The sequence below is a fragment of the Antrostomus carolinensis genome, unplaced genomic scaffold, assembly GCF_000700745.2.
Source record: "Antrostomus carolinensis isolate BGI_N321 unplaced genomic scaffold, ASM70074v2 scaffold23462, whole genome shotgun sequence".
Taxonomy (NCBI): domain Eukaryota; kingdom Metazoa; phylum Chordata; class Aves; order Caprimulgiformes; family Caprimulgidae; genus Antrostomus; species Antrostomus carolinensis.
The window spans coordinates 25932-45753 of NW_010297892.1; the positions used below are offsets into that span (position 1 = coordinate 25932).

General features: G+C 36.1%; 1 protein-coding gene across 1 annotated transcript in view; it reads left to right on the forward strand.

Annotated features, from left to right (window-relative positions):
• The window catches only part of DDX60 (DExD/H-box helicase 60), a gene marked incomplete at its 5' end in the record, with an annotated part of 36984 nt that extends 25840 nt beyond the window's left edge, over positions 1-11144 (forward strand). The window contains 9 exons of the mRNA XM_029083569.1: positions 820-1020; positions 2211-2315; positions 3837-3975; positions 4623-4744; positions 6715-6862; positions 8869-9011; positions 10015-10166; positions 10837-10899; positions 11042-11144. Of these exons, the coding sequence (XP_028939402.1) occupies positions 820-1020; positions 2211-2315; positions 3837-3975; positions 4623-4744; positions 6715-6862; positions 8869-9011; positions 10015-10166; positions 10837-10899; positions 11042-11144 (1176 nt within the window). The remainder of the gene's footprint in view (positions 1-819; positions 1021-2210; positions 2316-3836; positions 3976-4622; positions 4745-6714; positions 6863-8868; positions 9012-10014; positions 10167-10836; positions 10900-11041) is intronic.
• Between the last annotated feature and the right edge of the window lie 8678 nt (positions 11145-19822).

Sequence of the window (19822 nt, forward strand, 5' to 3'; positions counted from 1 at the left end):
CAGCAGCGTGTAGATGAGGTTGCAAATGTGGTAAAGCAGAATGTCTCATCATGACACAACTTACTGAGCGGGCTGAGAAACTCTTCCTGCTCTTGTGCTACTTTTCAAACCTGTATTTTCATGAAGTACTGGCGGCTTGCCTCTGGTTCAGGAGGTCAGATAGGCCAGATGCAGCTGATTGCATCACCTGGCAGGTAGCTCTCAGAGTCAGTGTAATGGATCTGTGCAGCAGGCAAACCTACGTGCATCTCCCTCCTGCTGCACATAAATGATATGACTCTGGCTTTGTCACATCATCTGATACAAGGGGTAAGTCCCCATAATGGACCTGACCAAGGGGTGATCCAAGCAAGAGAATCCACCCTTAGGCAACTTCTCTCTACTCCTTATTCATGTTCTCTGCTCTTTATTCATAGTGAGACTACCTCTGCCCCAAATCTACCCAGAAATAATTCAGATTGTAACTTGAAAGTAACTTGAAAACAAAACTGGTGTATAGGTATAAATGAAGTTAAAACTTACTTTGAAGGAATAGAAATGTTAAAAAGACATATGAGAGAATGTAAGAATCCTGGCTAGTGTTTAGGTCTTTAACAAATTTGGAAGTTCATATTTTGAAAAGTAAATAAACCCACCACATTTGTAAACCAGCTATATTTTAGGTACAACATATTTTGAATACACCGTTTTAATAACTCTGCATAAATGCTTTATTAAGACTGTGTATATGGTACCAGTATCTACAACTTGGGTATATTTTATTTTTAAAATAATATTTTGTTATTTCAATAATATAATTATTAAATATTTTATTCTTAGATGTCAGGGCGTGCTGGAAGACGGGGACAAGATATGATTGGAAATGTGTTCTTCTATGATATCCCACTGCCCAAAGTTGAAAGACTTATCAAATCCAGTGTACCTCAGTTGAAAGGCCAGTTTCCTCTGACTGTTTCCTTAATTTTGAGACTCATGCTGTTGGCTGCAAAGGCTGATGACAAAGCAGATGCCAAAGCAAAGGTTTAATATTTTTTCATAATAGCAATTTAATTAAATTAGAATATCTCCTTAACATGAGCAGAAAGTTATGCACTTCAGAAGTAAACAATCTGCCTCCAAATGAAATTCCATGCTCTGCTATACTGCTTCTAGTACCTCTGCCATCTTCTCCACAGTATTGTACTGTCCATTTTCATGCATTTATTCTTTGCAATAAGTATTGTCATCAGAAAGAATGCTACTATCAGGAAGGTATTTTTACTGTCTCTTGTTTTATGCAGTATTTACATTAACTTGGAGAATCAGAAACTCTTCCAATATTTAAAACTTCAGCTTTATTTGAGGAAAAGATGTGAACGTACACTTCCAAAGGGAAGAGGGGAACGATGACATGCTATCTCAGTTGAAACAAGGAGAAAATTCTACGTATTATTCACTTGTTTAAATCTGCACACTAATTCTCTGGAATCAAAGAATTCTTATTCTTGCCATTTAATGCAGAGATTTAAGTAAACAATCCATGACCATGATTACAAATTGATCAGAGATCTCCTCCTGTAATCATTAAGGAACTCTTACCTCCAGACGATCTGTTTTTACATCCACTATCACATAGACATTTATTTTCAAAGACTCACTGAATGAATTCATACATAAGTCTTCTTAAGATATCAAAGTAAATTGGTAAACTTCTGTGCTAATTATTAAAATATTAAAATGATATTAGTGTAAGGAGTAATTTCAAAACTTCCTGGGTTTAGTTCAATGATATTTAAATCCTTGTATTTTACATCTCTGTATGAATTTCAAGTAATTAACTTTATAAAACTCAGCATAAATTTAGAAAATGCACACACACTTGACAGAGGATGGACTTTTTCACAAGCATTTCCAGGAGTTAGGCATTCAGTTTAAATAAAACTACAACATAGCCTCCACCCAGCATTTTTACCCTGAAAACCAGTAGATGAAACAAAGCTTAAATCTGGATATTGAATATCTTTGATTGTTACAATATCAACATTCTTTATGATTTCTAATGTCTTCTTCCCCCCCCCACCCTGTTTGTTTGACCAGGCATTGTCTGTCTGAAAACCAATAGATGAAACAAAGCATAAATCTAGATATTGAATTTATTTGCTTGTTACAATATCAACATTCCTCATGATTTCTAATTTCTTCTTTCCCTCCCACCCTGTTTGTTTGACCAGGCATTGTCTGTGTTGAAGCACTCACTGATGTCATTCAGAAAAGAAAGATATGCTGAAATATTAAAAATTTATTTTATGTTTTCCTTGCAATTTCTTATCAAAGAGGTAGGTTTTAACTCATTCTTATAAAGGGTAGTTCTTAAATATACAGATTCTTAGTTGTTTGTGTTAACACACTTTCATTTAAAGAACCATATATCTTATATTCCATAGCAACGGGCTATTTCTTTCTGTTACAAAGAAATTTAAGGAAACAGATAAAATTAGAGTACTTTAAGTTTGAGGTTAATTCTGAGCTAGTTATGTTATGGAATAAATTCAATAGGGAAAATCTTACAGTATGGTCTGTATGATTACAAAGGAATTAGGAAAGAGTTGTGCATTTATATTGTATATTAAGATACATGCATGTGAAATAATAGGGATTTAAAACATACTAAGGATGACATGATTTCTGAAATGATGGGAGAATCACAAAAATTGAGAAAGTAGGTCTTGGAGAAGACTGAAAATTAGTACTATATCTCTCCATACTAATAGTTTCAATTTGATGGATACCATTTGGGGAATTTTTTAGCATTACTCCATTTTGGCTTGCAGCCCAGAACTACAGGCAGTAAGAGGCACCAATAATGTGATTACATTAACAAAACACCTGCGCCCAGGTTTCCCAGTAGGAACCTTAACCAACATTTTTGCCTTCCCTGCTGAGTGTCCCTTGTATGTGAGACAAGGATTCTGATACTCCCATTGAAGAGAAGAATCTAATTGGTGTACAAGAAAGATCAGTAACATTTCCAAAAAAGTTACACTGAAGAACCGGACAAAACCTGGCTCACATACCTAGTATTCTATCTCCAATAATTTTCCCAGGGAACTGTATTAAAAACAAAAACAAAAACACCCCAAAAACATACACACACACAAATAAAACCACTACTGAAAAAACCTGAGGGCAACCATATATTGAAAATAATTTTCCCTGGGAACTGTAGTAAAAACAAAAACACCCCAAAACCACACACACACAAATAAAACCACGACTGAAAAAACCTGAGGGCAACCATATATTGATGATTCTTCAGATACTCCCTGCTTCCTTACTCGGCATGATGCAGAGTGATCTCTTGACAGGAAAGGTGTCCTGGAATTTATAGCCTTGGATGGACTTTTATTCCATGAGTTTGTCCTGGGTTTTTTTTGAAACTTTATAAGCTTCTAGCATCCAAACATCTTGCAGCAACATATTTGACAGATCACTGCCTGCTTGCCTATCAAACATTTGGGTTAATAGGGTTTTTATGATTAAAGTTGCATCAAACCTTACTTTGGTGACTGCATGCACTTTTCATTTGCAACATGATCTAAACTGGCACTGAAACTATGAAGTAAAGATCTATGCTTTGCAAAGGGAGATGAGGATCTCCCATGGAAATACTCAAATAGTTGACTTTTTTTTTTCAGTTAAGGACAAATTTTTGCCTTTCAGTGAAAATTGAATGGTCTCAGTAGGTACCTATGCATTACATTGAATTGACTATTCTTATGAATGCCACCATTTGATATTTTTGTCATATCCAAGTTCATCTTTCACAACTAAGCTTTTTTTGCTTTTAAATTAAATAGGGCTACTTGGATCAAGAAGGTAACCCTAGAGGATTTGCTGGACTTGTGACACACTTGCACTATCACGAACCTTCAAATTTTGTTTTGGTGAGCTTTCTTGTGAAAGGTTTATTCCACAAGTTGTGCCAGCCAATTAAAGGTAAATAATACTCCATGCATCTTAATTGCCTCTCTGGCAGGCTCTGTAACCCCAATAGTTCTGAAATTTTATGGCCTTTCTGGCCAAGTTCTGCCTTCTTGCTGCTGCCACATTTTGCTTGCTCAGCCTTCATCCTCATATCCTTGGCGTCTGCCTCTACATGCTCTGCCATATGCTTATATTTTTGTCTGAGAAAGCCAAGGCACACATATGGCAATGCTGGTATAATTAACCTAAATTTACTGTTTGTGAAACATTCTCATGAGGTAAAAATGAATGCTATACATAGAAAAATTAATAATTCTGACTCCAGACAAGATCTGAATGCCATGTAGCAAATAAGATGGACGCCCACTCTGAATATCAACAAATTAAAACAATGAAGTACTGCTAATGCCTCATTACATGAGTAAAATCTATTGTGTGCACATGCTGCATGCAGTATGGGAACATATAAGTATTTGTACATATTAGTTGCTTAATTATCTCCCAGAGTTTTCTGTATGTAATGAGTTTATCTCTATCCAACATAGTTTTGTGTCACTTCAGTCACGACAATGGCAGCTGGGAAGGAAATTCTTGAATAGTTAAGAATTTTTTTTTTCACACTTTCATATTTAACCCAAGTACTTTCTGTTTTGACATAGGCTCAACTGTTTTTTCAGAAGATGTCTTGGAAAAGCTAGTGCTCATTCTTGCAAACTTATTTGGGAGAAAATATCTTCCAGCCTGCTCAATGAAATATAAAAACACATTTTGCCAGTCAAAGGTAGGGAAGGCATTGGTCTTTACTGTAACTTACATTGTGTACCACTTCAGTGAACTTGTTTCCTTTTCTCAATTAGACTATTGTCATTAGGGATGTACAGTAGTCTGGTGGGCCAGCAGGTAGCTGCCTACCCAGCCTTTTTCTTACACCTCCATCTCAACAGGATGGAGGAAAAAATAGGATGGAAATGCTTGTGGGTCAAGAAAAAAACAGGGAGGTTGCTTACCAGTTATGATCATGGGCAAAACAGCCTCAACTTGTGGAAAATTAAATTAATTTGTTGCCAATTAAAATAGATTTTGTTAGTGAAAAATAAAAGTTTCAACACTACCCCCAAATCCCAACCCCCAGCCTTACCCAGGCTCAACTTTACTCCTTCATTCCTGACTCCTTTACCTCCTCCCCTTCCCCAAGCAGTGCAGGGCTGATGAGAAATGAGTTGTTGCGGTTGATTCTTAACAGCTCGCTCTGCTGCTCCTTCCTCCTGCCCTTCAGGATAAATCTGCTCCAGTGAGGGCTCTCAATGGGCTGTAGTTCTTTAAGGAAACACCCAGCTGCTCTGGTACGGGGTCTGTCACAGGCTGCAGTGTGGATATGTGCTCCAGCATGGCTGCAGGAAAGTCTCTACTCCACTGTGGTCTCTTCTACAGGCTGCAAGGGAATCTCCATTTCATCACCTGAAGTACCTCCTCCCCCTTCTTCTCTGATCTTGGTGTTAGCAGTGCTGCTTCTCACTCTACCTGGGTGACATTTCTGCCCTTAGAGGTACTGCAGTTGTGCTTGATGGGCTCAGCTCCGTCCTGTGGTGGGACCATTGGAGCTGGCTGTGTCTGTCATGGGGCAGCCCTTGGCCTCTCCTCATAGCAGCCAGCCCCGAAACCACGTGCCATTCCCGCCCCCAACACCTTGCCACCTATATGCAATACAGGTAGCTAGAATAATGAAAAAAGTACTTACAGGATTAAAATAAAGAAGCCTTGATTTAACCACAGAAGCAGCAGTTGACTGTCAGGTTAAATGAAAAGTACCAGATTATTCAAGTGTGTTTTAGTGATGACAGATGATTATACAGTTACTGTCATGATATTGCAAAATGTGAAAGTATAAATGACAGAGCATTTCTTTATACAATACAACACAACTCAACTATCTCTTCCCCAAATGGCAATTTACTTTCTTCTCACTCCTCTAGATTTTTTTTTCTCCATCTAGGGAGCTGTAGCTTTTTGTGACACATACCAATGACTCAGAAGGACGCCAGCATGCTCTGTGGTACATGACACTGTAGGCTTAGGGATTTTTTTCCAAAAATGGGACAATATTAGTAGGTGAGCATTAACATTTGTCATGCACAAAGTTAATGCACCATGGGTGAAACATACGTAATGTGCTTCTGTTGGCTCTTCTATGCAAAGCCTTAACATTTTGGAGGACACAGCTATGGTTGGAACAACAAAAACTTTTTCCAGATGAAGGTGTTTATGTGGCCAGTTTGCAGTAAGAGGAAAAATGTTATTTATTTCTGAAAAGCAGCTAGTCATGTAGGAGGGATTATGGGACTGCTGTGGCTAATGGCAGCAAAGCATCAGTCTGTCATGTTGGTAGGGAACCTATTGAATACCAAGATATGCAAAACAAGATCTGGGAAAGGTAGCCCTTCAAAAGTCCCTTTTTAGCCAGCTGAAACTCCTGTAATAGAGCTGTTTGCCAAGTACCCTGTAAATAAAAATCTAGGAATTTTATACTTACTGTTTATCTTCCATGCCTTTCTCTTAAATTAATGTTTATCTTTAAGATCTGTTAATTCTAGATGGTCAGGCAGTCTGACAAGTTGGATAAAGTTTGGAGCTGTACTCTTCCCTGCTTTCTTCTAAAACGCTATATGTGTATTAATAATTTATGCACTAATGTAGAACTGACATTTTTGGAAAAAAAAATGGAATTAAAAAATAAGCTGCATGTTCTTTCAGGTCTTTCTAGAAGATCTGCCAAAAGACTTTGCAGATGCTGTAAATGAGTACAACACCAAAGTAGAGGAAAATTTTGCTCATTTTCTTCTGACAACTGCCAAGCTGGCAGATATGGAACAAGAATACAGACTTCCACTCTCAAAGACAGGTAGGAAGTGAAAAATTAATGCATTTTCAGACATTTCCTTTATTAGGGAAGTTAGGTTAATTCTTATTTTGTAAAGAAAAAAATGGTAAATTCAGACACGCTGATAAAGAGATACAATTTCTATTTCACTTTTGTTTTACAAGCATTATTGATTATACTGTATATGGTAGAAGTTTTGCACAGGAAAAGGATCATTTTAGTTGCTATTCTCTTAATATTTTGTAGAGGTAATAAAAATCAAAGGGACTTTTTTTATAAAAGGAAAAATATATTAAGTGTAATTATGGAATAAAAGCTTTTTATCTAATCATCAGTGCATTTACAGATCCATAAATGCCTGTGATACCTGAATTGCTTTCAGAGTCTTACAAAGGTTAGATTTCCAACATCTGAACAGCCTTAAGGTTGAAGTAACAGAACATTGCACCATTTGTTATATCATCTAAGTTACTTATGCCAATAAATGATGTCCAATAACCAAAGCAATATGAAAAGGCATGACTATAAAATTACCGAGCAATATGGATTGCCATTGGGTGAAAAATATTTACTACATAATCTCATGTTAGTTTCTGGAAGAGAGATATAAAAGCAACATAATATACCACTATTCTATTGCCTAGCTCCTCTAAAAATAACATCCCTTCAAAAATACTTTTGCAGTAAAGAAGCACTTTAATTATAGGAGATACTATGATTATTCATCCTTTTTTCCTAAACTGATACAGCATTTTTTTTTAGTCTCTGCTTTGTACAAATTAAAAAACAAACAAACAAAAGCCCAAATCACCTTACAAGCTACCATATCTTATAATCCAGTCTAAGTTTCAAATATGTGGATACCTGGATCATAGAAAGTTTTGTATAAAGTGGATGTCAGCTTAATACAAAGGTGAGGCACTGGAGGTGATAAACCGATGATGTGAATGCAAACCAAGGCTGAACGCTACCTATGGCTTGAGGTGATAAATAGCAGTTTCCCACTTCCAGTACAGAGCACTGGGAAGTGCTGAATAATGGTATTACATTATCAACGCTATAGGGAAATCACATTCAATTCAAGATTGATTGCTTTAACAATGGAGGGACTCCACACCTTGTTGTGTTACCTGAAAAACATAGGAAATGAAGAGCTGTAAATCACATAACGATGAAATTCCAATTTAGAAGAGCAAGGGCAGCCTTGCATTTTCAGGATATATATTCCTTTATATATATATTAATGTTACTAATGCTACTTTTACCTAGGATGTGAGCTGTGGAAATTGAATTTCCTATTCTACTTGAATGGTAAAGTTTCTTGTTTAAAGGGAAGGTGTAATGTTGCATTCCCCCTGTTTTGCTGAAACTGTTTCACTTTGAAATAAAGTTTCCATTGAATTTACAGAAAATGAAATGCAAAACCAAAGACAGTGATTGAAGTTAAAGGCAGACCATAAGCCAACTGAAACACCATGCTGTTGCAAAAACAGAAATTCATACTGGGATGCATAAAGCAGAAGCCCTAACAGGGCCTTAGTTAGAATATTAATTATTTAGAGCTCCATGCTTCGAGAAAAATATTGTCTGGGAGTCCAGAATATAGTAACAGAAATTATTAGATGCCTAGCTATTAAGAGCTGCGAAAAACTTTTCTTCAATGTAGAACAGAATAAAAGATGGAGGTTAAATGGGTCTTCTAATAGTAACATTCCCTTTGTTTTTGGCACAACTTCATTCTGTTAGCAATATAGGCTACAGATGAGTCAAGGAGAAAGGCTTAAATTGTGAGGGGCGATTCAGATGTTATTCTTGCCACTAGAAAGCTCTTTCTTCTATCCTATAATCAGTTGTGTAGAGGTTCTTTTGAACAAAAGAAACAAATCTATCAAGAATTAATTAAGTTTAGAATAACTCTATTTCCTATTGTTATCTACTGAACTGAAAATTTCTTGCTTTTAAAACAGATTGCTGAAAGGGAGCTTGTGTCTGCATAGCTTATGTTGTATTTGAAACTTCTTCCCCAGATTTTACATCTAAGAATTGGCATGGCTCTGAACTAGCATCTTTTTTGATGGACAACACCAAAAGCATATCTGCTATTTCACCTTTTGCATGTCTATCTGGACTGACTGATAACGATCTATTTCACAGGGAAATGATTAATAAAGTAAGTTATATTTTCATGGGGGAAGGATTTTATTACAGTTCAATAAAAATATTTTATTATTACAGTCTTCTTGTTTCTCTGCAATACAATGGCATCGGGCTTAATTATCACCCTCTAAGAGAAACCGTTTGAAAGGTCTTAAAAAAAAAAAAAAAATCAGCACTGAGTAGCACCACATTATCAAAGTACAAGAAACACAGGATAGATGGATGTAGGGGAAAAAAGTGTAAATAGTTTGCTTTCTTGCAAGGCCTCTGTTCTTTTTGACTCTGAGACAATTACTTTAAAATTACAGATTCAAACCATGTTCCCAGTTTGTTTTCTCCACATCAGTTTATATTTTTTAAAACTAATCACACCATAGTCTCAAGGATCTTAGCAAAAGGGTACATTATTGCACTGAACACTTGCTTCTCAACTAAGATTTCAGTGATCATGTTAGACAGCATATGAATTAGCTTAATTGTAATATACATCTGTGTTTACTGACAGCTTGCGTTTTCCTGTGGTCTTCTATGTGGGCTTTGTAGCATTAGGGAATTATCACAGAACTTATAACTTTGTAATAGAAAAAGAAGAAAGTCCTACCACTGAGAATTTGAAATTCACCTTCACAGGTCCCTTCCAATCCCTAACATTCTGTGATTCACCCTTAAAATGTTCCATGCTTAAGGCTGATTAACTGATGCTTTGAATGTATTAGAGAGTGTGAATGCATGGCCTATGCATATGGAAAAATCCTCATCTAACACTCAAGAGAAACCCAGTGCCCCAGTCAAATTTTGAATCACTCAGAACGTCTCAGAACTGCACTGGAAGTATAAGTCACTTCACTAACTCTCTGCTGTCTCCACAGCCTGCATGTACTTGTGCAGATTTTTTGAGTGGTTCAGGATTAGAAGTGTGGAACTTGCCAGCTGTGGGCCTACAGGTGCAGGTTTGACAAAACAGGCTTGTAAGCAAAACCAAAACAGCTATTCAGTAGATGACTTTTTTTTTTTAGGCTGTCTTACGTTCCCTGGGAATTAATGTCACAAACTGCCCCCTGCTTTATTTGAACAAGTATGATAATCAAGGAAGGAGGAGGCCACTCAATGCATATGCACTGGACTTTTATAAGCATGGTTCCTTGATTGCATTAACAACTGATAACTGGTATGTACTGCCATTTTAAATATGGCTAAACAGCAGCATTGTTTACAGTATGGTAAGTAAGTTCGTATTTTTGTTTTTAAAGCCTTCTCCCTCCAGAACTTAGGGATGGAATAACTGTTAAATATTATTAGATTAGATGAATGTTTTAATGTGAATAAAACATGCTACATTAAAGTCCAACGGCAATGACCCAGGTACTTAAAGCAATACCATAAATGGCAAGTCTTGACTTCAATGACACAGGGTTGTTTTGACCAAGCAGTGGCATGATTTCAAACTACCTCTCCTTGCTTGCTGATCCAAAACAAACTCTTTTCTGGCACAGGAAGACTGCTATCACTGAAACCTGACTTTCACAGTAGCAAAGCAATATTTGACAGTAATTTAGTATTTGCTTCAGTACTTCCCCTTTTCCTAATCTTTTCTAAATATTACTCATGAGTCTTTTATATGTTTAATATAATTACAGAAACATGTGTCTCTATACCATTCGTCATTATTTTAAGCTTATAGTTATTCCACAATAATCCTAATGAACAAGTATGTCAGTGTTTGAGGCCATTGAGTATGCTCTCTGCATCTTACCCGACCTAAATGGCAGGGTTTAGCAAAGGTTAAACAGTATGTTATAGTGCATATCCATCTAATTTTTTTTTTTTTCTTTCTTTAGGTTAAATGAAGGAGATGCTTACTATGCACTCAAGGATTTTTCACTCCTCATTAAGTCTATTGGGTATGATAAACTTGTGCTTTTTCTATACAATATATATTTAATCTGTAAAGCAACTTAAAATGAAACGTTTTTTTTGTTTCTTTTCTTTTCTTTTTTTTTTTTTTTTAAAATAACCCCCAACAACCAAACAAAAACCAAACAGAACATCACTGAGTGAACTGTGTGATGATCCAAATGATAATGTTCTACTGGCATTTCAACAAGTGGGTGAAATCTATGAAGAGAAACTGAAGCTTGTTACCTGAAGAAAAAAGGGGGGGAAAAAAAAAAAAAAAGCAGCAGGACATAATAGTCTCACCCCACAGATCAGCCGCCTTTTGGGTTAGGAATTGACTGAGTCTGAGTTACCAAGTATGTTTCATAATAAAGCTTTCGTAATATCAAATATTAGTAATACAGAGTTTACTTTAGAAAATTAACCTTTACAGATGGACATCTAAATAATTGTTTCTAATAGATTACAAAACTAGGTAATTGCACATCTCTTTCAATTGCAAGTTATGGGGTTTTTTTTTGGATTTTTTTGTTTGTTTGTTTTTTTTTCAGGCAGTGATATGTATGTTAAGACAGCTCTCAAATATACTGAACAAACGTCAGAGTTCTCACAGGTGGTGAGATTAGCCTCTCGGTAGGAGAGCACTGGAAACTTTCTGCACATTTGTGAAGGATGTTCAGCAATTACTTTGGCAATTATAATCAAAGAAATTGTTCTAATTATTTTTCAAGGTTTCTATTAAATTATGAAGTAGTAGCTTCATGAACTATTATAAAAGCTTTTAATCTGGTCTGCAATTTTAGTCTGCAAAATTTTAAGTATAAAGATAGTTTTATATCAGTAAAGTTTGATTAATAAAATGTTACAACCATATGTAGAATTGCTTCTTTTTTCACCTCTTATATCCTTAAGAGTCAAAAAGATCCAGGACACCTCTAGCATACTCGTCAGAGTCCCTTGCAATACAAATTATTGAGTTTGGTAAAATACATTTCCTAACTATTTTCTTGGGGTTTTTTGTTGAGCAAAAAAAGAGCAAAGTTTTCAGCAATATTTTCGTACTATTCCTGAAAGTTCTTCTGTTTAACACTACATTTTAGTCTACTTGTAGTCTGAAAAAAAAAATATATATATACACATACTAATGTTTAGATAACCTAGGAAAATTAAGCTGTGACAATAGTCCTCATTCCCACACAGTTTTATAATTATGATCAAGACAGTGAGGGAAGTTATTCTCTATCAATAATAAGCAAAACATGCATTAAGGACAATTCAGAACCCCATTTCTTCAAATTAGCTTTGGTGTTCATCAGTCACTGATGAAGGTTTTGACTTGAAATCTCTTTAGGTGGCATTAAACTACACGCAACGCATTGCCAGGAGATACTGGGGGGAAAACCTGTGTGTAGTCAGGTAGCGCTGCTAAGCTACCATCAACTGACTTAAACAGTTTTTCAATGTGTGAAACAAAACTAGGACACACATGGAACACAGTGATAGAAAAGACTGCTTTAACTCTGCTTGGACAATAAAATTTAGTCAAATTATTTTTTACTGTCTGGCAAGTTATGCCACATGTAGAGAAATCTTGCACAACTGTTCCTCACCTACAGCAGAAGTGACCTTATTGAGACCTTTCCGTGTTCACGTTTCCTGATATAAATGAAATAATCTTTTTAGCTAAGACACAATTAAATGACCGAAGAATAAAGTCAGAAATTGGTCCTATTATGTTCTCAAGTTATTTGATGAGTAGGCATGAAATTCTGGGTGAAAACCAACCTTATTACCTCTATCCCAGGGTACTTGTTGCAATGTCTCTTAAAGCATTAGTAACAGCAGTCAACGTTTCACTTTTAATGATGTATATAAAAAGCACCTCACACCTACTATGACTTTTAGTAAGGGGTCAATAGTGAAAGGTGACCAAGTGATTAAGTTCAAATGACCAAGGAATCAACTTGTGAAAATATCAGAAAAATCAGTAATTCTACTGATTTAGTATCTGGGGGGGGGGACTGTAATTTTGCTGTGACTTATTGTAAATAAAACATCCTGCTTACCCATTTATCTCCCCTGTAAAATCCCAATGCTGAGCTATAATGCACTTAGACAGCAACTTGCCATGCTTGAAAAACAGTCCTAGGACCGTATGGAACCCACACACCAACAATTTCTGCTTTTAAAAATAGTGTATCATAGTCTGTTTATTTGCTTTATGATTTTATAACAGTGTCTTTTCATTAGAAGACAAAGTACCTGCTTTAAAGTTTATAAATTTTATCAAACTCATGAAACACTGTAATAGAAATGAACAAAAGATACATTGAAAATAACCAATTTTAAGAAACTCAAGAGGGTTTTGGAATAACCCTAACTCATTAAGAATTTTTTTTTTTTTTGTCACTGTAGCAGAAAAGGATTCTCTGCAACCTTCTGGCAACAAGTTTTATCTGTCTCTAAATTGTTCCATTTGTCTTGTTTTCACTACAGTGAGATAAACCTCCCTCCGTGACACTTTCTGCCATTTTCACAGTGCTCAGCCTTTGTCTTCCAGTAATTTAACTTAGTATGTTTTTAACACTTCTCTCCTACACATGCAGAAGAACATGGCAAGAATGTCTAGAGATAGACACGGAACAATTCTTAAGAGAAAACTGAAACGCAGTAAAACTTAGGAGATGAACATAAAGAACTATAAAACTAACAATAAAGACAATTTTCACCACCTTCCTTACTATAACACAGATATAAGTTCTACAAATGCTGAACTATTTTTCAGCACATATAACAGAGGAATGCATTGACATAGAAAAGCTGAGGCCAAGAATTTAACGCAAATCAAATTAAAATTAGCTCAACACTCCCTAAGCCACAACTAGTATTTAAGTATTCCGCAACAGTAAGTATATTGGGAAGCCTTGCAAAGATTTAAATTTAAGTAATATTTCTCTTGTGAAGTTAAAAAGATAATTTGGATAGGTTGGTTTTTTTTTTTTTTTTGAAAGACAACTATCTAGCTGCCCGTGAAAAATTCTGAAGGGATATTAAACCTTCTGATCTAATACTTATCAGCTGACTTATCTCCCTAATGCAGGATTAATTTATTTAAATATCTGGCACAGGCTCCTGCTGGAGAGTGAATCCTAAATGAAATAGAGCTTTAATCTGAAATAGTACTACTGTCTGTGTATTCTAATAGCTGAAACACAATTATCTCTTGGATGGAACAAAATGGTTAATAAATTAGAAAAGATGGTATTTTTGTCCTCACTTTGTATGATATTTCACAGACTAAAAATTCAGTGCATTCTGGATCATTAATACTTACAGTGCGAAGTCCCGTTTTCCTTTTTTCCTGTTGTTACTCAAATTTTAAAAGGAGATTTTTGTGTTTTAAAAGCTAGATTCTCCTAATGCTTTAATCAAAACAGCAAGTTATTATCTATCCACTGATTCCTAAACTGGTACCAAAGGAACTGAAAATTAATTGTGAGTTACTTTTCATAAGGCAGCATTTCAGAAATGTAGCTGATGCCCTTCTGCAATGCGTAACAAGAACGCTGATGAAGTGTTTCAATTTCAAAAGCCTAAGAAAAATTACTGAAATTACACTAGAAGTTGCAACTTCATTGCACATCAAGTACATCACAGAAAAAGAAAGCAGGCAGAGGGAGATACGCAAAACAATTTTCAGTAATGCCCTTCCCTTCCACATCCTTTGTCTTCCCCATGGCTCTTCTCCCCCCTGCTTATGAGGTGAATGCTATTGTTTGTACTCTCTTACTGATTTATCCCTGCTGCGAATGCTGCTGTACTGAGAGAGCAATGTACTGCTTCCTGCTGCTGGTGCTTCACTGAACCTGCTTTCTGGGACACCTCAGTCCTCCACCACCCACACATACCCCAGTGGCACTTCTCGGGAAGGGCTGAATTCTTAAACATACAGCATATATGGTCATACTGGAGTCTTTAACAAGATATGACATCTTTGGTTGTTTCTGCAGTTTGGGTTTGTACTACAAAAATCACTTTAGTACATTGTACTTGCTGATAAGCAGTTGTTTCAACACAGAGATACCTCAACTGGCAAGAATGAGGGAGAACAACAGCTGTAAAATCACAGGTATCCTCACTTTTTAATGTGATATGTAGCCTTTAATTCCAGCTTATTTAAGTATAGTTATCATCCATTTCACTCTCTCTTCATGTCTCCGATTCTTTTTTAGTAGGTATTTTGTCTTCAGCAACAGAAAGATATTCTGATGCGCTGCTACTATCAGTAGAGACAGATGTTTGACTTAGCTCTTCGGTGTCAGAATCGCTGTCACTGGGCATTCCTCCTGCCTCATTTACTGCTGTAAGCACAGAGCTTCCTAAAGATGGATCACTGCATGTGCCAGGAACAGAACAAGCTGCATTCTGAACACATACAGGCTCAGGATCATCTTCCCTCCCAGGACAGGAGCAGTTGTTTTCAGCAACAGTCTCACTCTCTTCATCTTTTATCTTTGTTTCTTGTTTTGCTGCTGCAGTAGTAAGTGGAGTGGAAGATGCATTCTCATATTTAACAGGAAAGACAACTGAGCATAAAGGCTGACCACAAGAAGAATTACTATCAGCAAACATTTCTGAACTTTCAGTTTTCTTCGATGAGTTTGCAGGAAAGCAAAAACCTTCACATTTTGGATGACTGCGTCTGGAAGTGGGCTCTACGCACTCTGAAGATACAGGCTTCCCTGGATTTAGAGGTGTTTTGTCAGGAGATTTCATCTTCTCTTTTTCTGTTTTTTCAGTGCCATTTCCAGACAAAAACACAGAGGAAGTCAGTGAATCAGATGTATTTCTGACAGTACTTCCAAATGAAAATACTGGTGAAGGCAACTGAAAACAGTTGTTTTTGAAGGAAAATGCGCAATTACTGGGGAGAAGGGGGGTCTCTGAGACATCATTCACCCCAGCTGCAGTGTTGGTTTCTGAAGTACTGCAAGCTGCAGCTGTCATGAATTCCAAAGCTTTTTGTTCCAATGAGACAGATGGTTTCTTCGTACCACATTCTGGAGTTTCCTTTGCAGAAAATGTGCTTTCTTTCATATGAGATGATGCATTTTTGTCAGATGGCCTCTCAGATTGGCTAAAAAGTGAAGGTAATGGTAAAGCCTGAAATGAATTGCTGACTCCTGGTCCTGCAAAACAATCTCTTTCTGAACTGCCAAAAGCAAATGAAAGATCTGGCTTCTCACTTTCTGCTGAGTCTAAATTAGGACTGACTGAAGCATCCAAAACTGTGGTTTTGGTTATAGGACCATGTTTTCTGAATTTGCTTTCATCCTGGTTATCAGTTTTATCCGCACGATCACATTTACCTAGATAAAACTGAGGGAAAACATATTTCTTGTCCTTCTTTTTAAAGGAAAATGTACATGCACCAAAAGAAAAAGGTGAAGCAGAAAGTCTCTCTGCAGAAACATCTGGAAACTCTGAATCTGAAACAGGAACAGCTACTGATGCTGCTGGTTTTAAGCTGGATGAAGTGCTAGAATTTGTGTCCATTTTGTTGGAAGCAATAACTGCTGATGCCTGCATTGGCATTTTTTCTTTAATTACTAAATCTTTAGAGTTTTCTGGTAAGACTGGAGTGGTTACTTCCTGGGATCTTCTCTCATTAAATATTTTTAAGTCCGCATTTGTTTCAGAAAAGTTGTTATTTGTGGATGGGGTGCTGTGATTACTGGTTCCAGAAAAGCTTCTCTCATCAAAGCCATCTTCGCTTTGCAGACTTCCCATTTTTACTTTATCTCTGTTATTTGCTTTGGCAGGTGAGGATACAAAAGGACTTCCTGAGGACCTATCCTTCAAAGTCTCAGCAGTCAAAAATTTATACTTTTTATTTGCAGGTAAAGTTTCTGTCTTGAAATCATTGTTGAGCTTCTGACACTCCATATAGTATTTGTAACGTAACTCCTACAATTACAGAAAAGAATCCTGTTAAGTAAAATGGCATTTGTGGATTCAGAGCTTCTAAAAAAACTCACATACAATCCTAAAACTCAAGAAGTTTTCGTATATTCTGTAGCATTTATGATGCATTTTTCCATTGCTGATAGATGGCAACAGAACACAAGTCACTATGGAAAAAAAAATATTTAAAAACAATCGAACAAGGTACACATTGAACCTTGATGAAGAAGTGGGTTTTGAAATACGAGACTATAGAAAACTGTATTTAAAGTCACTGACAAAACCAGAAATAGCTAAAAAATACTAGCTTAGACATTAAGTGACAAATTCTCAAATTGTCATTAAAAACAAGCATCTGAAACCAATGTAGGTGGAGTGGGTTTTTTTTTGTTGTGGCTCTTTTTGTTTTGGTTTGGTTTTTTTTAACCTAGATACAATAACTGTACAAACTGTATTCTCAGAATAGAAAACGGATGTTCTCCAAAATAATACAGCAAAAGAAAAATAATTCTATGTTTAAAGGACCTAAGCAACTTTTTCATTTAATCATCTGCCATTGGTATTCTTAGGCCATACATTGTGTGACCCACTGCCAGCCGTGCTTCACTAACTGTAACTAGAATCATTCTGCATAGAACAATACTCACTCAGCCACCCATATGGAACTGCTAGTAAGTGAAATGAAAAAAAATGGTTGCATCACTAGACCATTGGAAACAAAACAAAAAAGAGACTGGATTCAGTTTCATGTCAAATTATTGGGAATTTAGGTAGTCTTAGAAGAGTGAATTCTATTATCTTCAGAAAACAGAACACAGGCAGATGACTTCCTGTTCAAATAGGCAATAGAGAAGCTTATTTGGATTTGAAAGCTACAGATGTGACTAACAAAGCTACACTAAAATAAAAAAATAAGTATTTGAAGTCAGTAGTAAGATGAAGTTCCAGCTTTCTGAAGAAAAAAAGAAAAAGGAGAGTAAAACTGTGATAGCTTTAATGACCTAGTCAGATTTACATTCTAGAAGTGGAAGGGTAACTTTCTACTAAGAAAACGGAAAAATACCATAAAAGCTTACTTAGAAAGTTGTGTCAACAAATAGTAACTTAGCCATACTTACAACAGATGTTCAATCATACCTCATGACTCATGTTTTGAAAGGCTGACATTTCTGATATTGACATTAAGCGCGTACAGATCTTGCTACCGTCTGCTAGTGCTTCCTCCTGTCCTGCTACAGGCTGAAAAAAGTTTTGCAGCAAACACAGTTCATTTTGATAGGACAAAATAAACAAAATAGTACAATGCTGTAGCCCATAGTCAATAACTTACAAGAAACGTGCTGGGTATATTCTTCTGATTGTGCCATTGCTTTACGTTATTTTTAAATAGAGTATTTTTTGTTGAGTCCTCATTTCCTCCAGAAGGTAGATCTATTAGAAAGAACACGAGAATACTGATGGAGAGCATATTAAGTATGGAAAATACTGAAAGGTTCCTGTGCATCTAAACATAGATTCCAATTAAGAACAAAAGTCTATTGCCCTAAGTGAGACCCTAGTACTTGTCAAAACTTCTGATATAAAGCAGGAGGCCTGCATAAGAAGTTTCCTAAATGCCTGGAGATGCCTAACCTGATACAAAACCAAACATTTTATCCTCTCAGGTAAAGCATTTAATCAGAGCACAGTTAACATTCATATCACACTACAATAAATGCCCCTCTAGTTCAGCAACACACTTCTGACAGCGACGATAGTGTCTGTATAGGAAAATTATCATGATGTTTCCCCCAGCTTCCAAAAATACAGCCAAGGGACTTTCTAGAGAAAGCACATTCATAAAATGCATTTAAAAGCCCTGGATGAATTTATCACCTATCAATTTGCTTAGATGCTCTCTGAACACTTGCACCCTTTTGCCATGCAGATTATTAGCAAGTAGTACCCCAAGTTGCAGGCTCCTAGAATGAATTCCTGAATCTTGCCCTACATAAAGTCCTTCTGCCCTACCTTTAACAACGCCTACGTTAACGGGCGTTAACTTCAAAGCCAGTATTTCATTAACCACAGGTTTGATATCCATCTTCTTTTGAGTATACTCTGGTGGTTTTTCGTAGCTGGATGCTATATTCATCAAGTCAAGCTGAGTTTTCATTCTGGAAAACGAAAAAACAAAACACAAAACAAACCACCAAACTTACAACACTTTTCTTAAGGCTCAAATACCAACAAATAAATTACACCTGCCTAATTAAAAAAAAAAATTACAGAGAAATCACTAAGAGGGATAAGAAATCAGAAAAAGTAAGTCTTCAATAAAACTCAGGTTTCCTCAATCTTTTTCTTAAAACTTACTAGTTGATTCACTTGAATTAGCTTTCATACACAACGCAAACTCCAACAAGTAGTGCCTGCAGTTCAAAGAGATTAAACCCCTCCCAGATTTCTTAGTGTTCTATACCTGAAGAGTGTACTACACCTGAATCTGAATCGTACTCTTCAGAGGGCATTGCTAGTATTAGTCTGAAGACAACATACTTCAAAGAACTTAATTTCCAATATTCTTCCTTAAACTCTATTTAAAAAGTGATAGGAAATGTAATTAAGAATCTTTAGAAAGAAATATATGGAGTAGGTGCACTGCAAACACAAAACTGAAGACGCTGAAGAATCTCCATACATACTCTTAGACTTAAACAAAGCTCCAGGCATGATTCAGCGTTCCTGAGTTTAAATACCTAAGAATATCCAGTCACCATGTATTAATGAATTCCTAAACTCATTAGGAATGAGTTTTTGTCAGGGAGCCAGTTCAAAAGATTTATTATCTCTAATCCCAGATAGTACATCAGCAGAATTCTTGACACATTCCCTAAAATTTGGAATACAGAGCACCCAAAAACCTGAAAGCATTATGATGTCTTAATTACTAAACACTATTTTAAGTTGTTATATCTGACCATA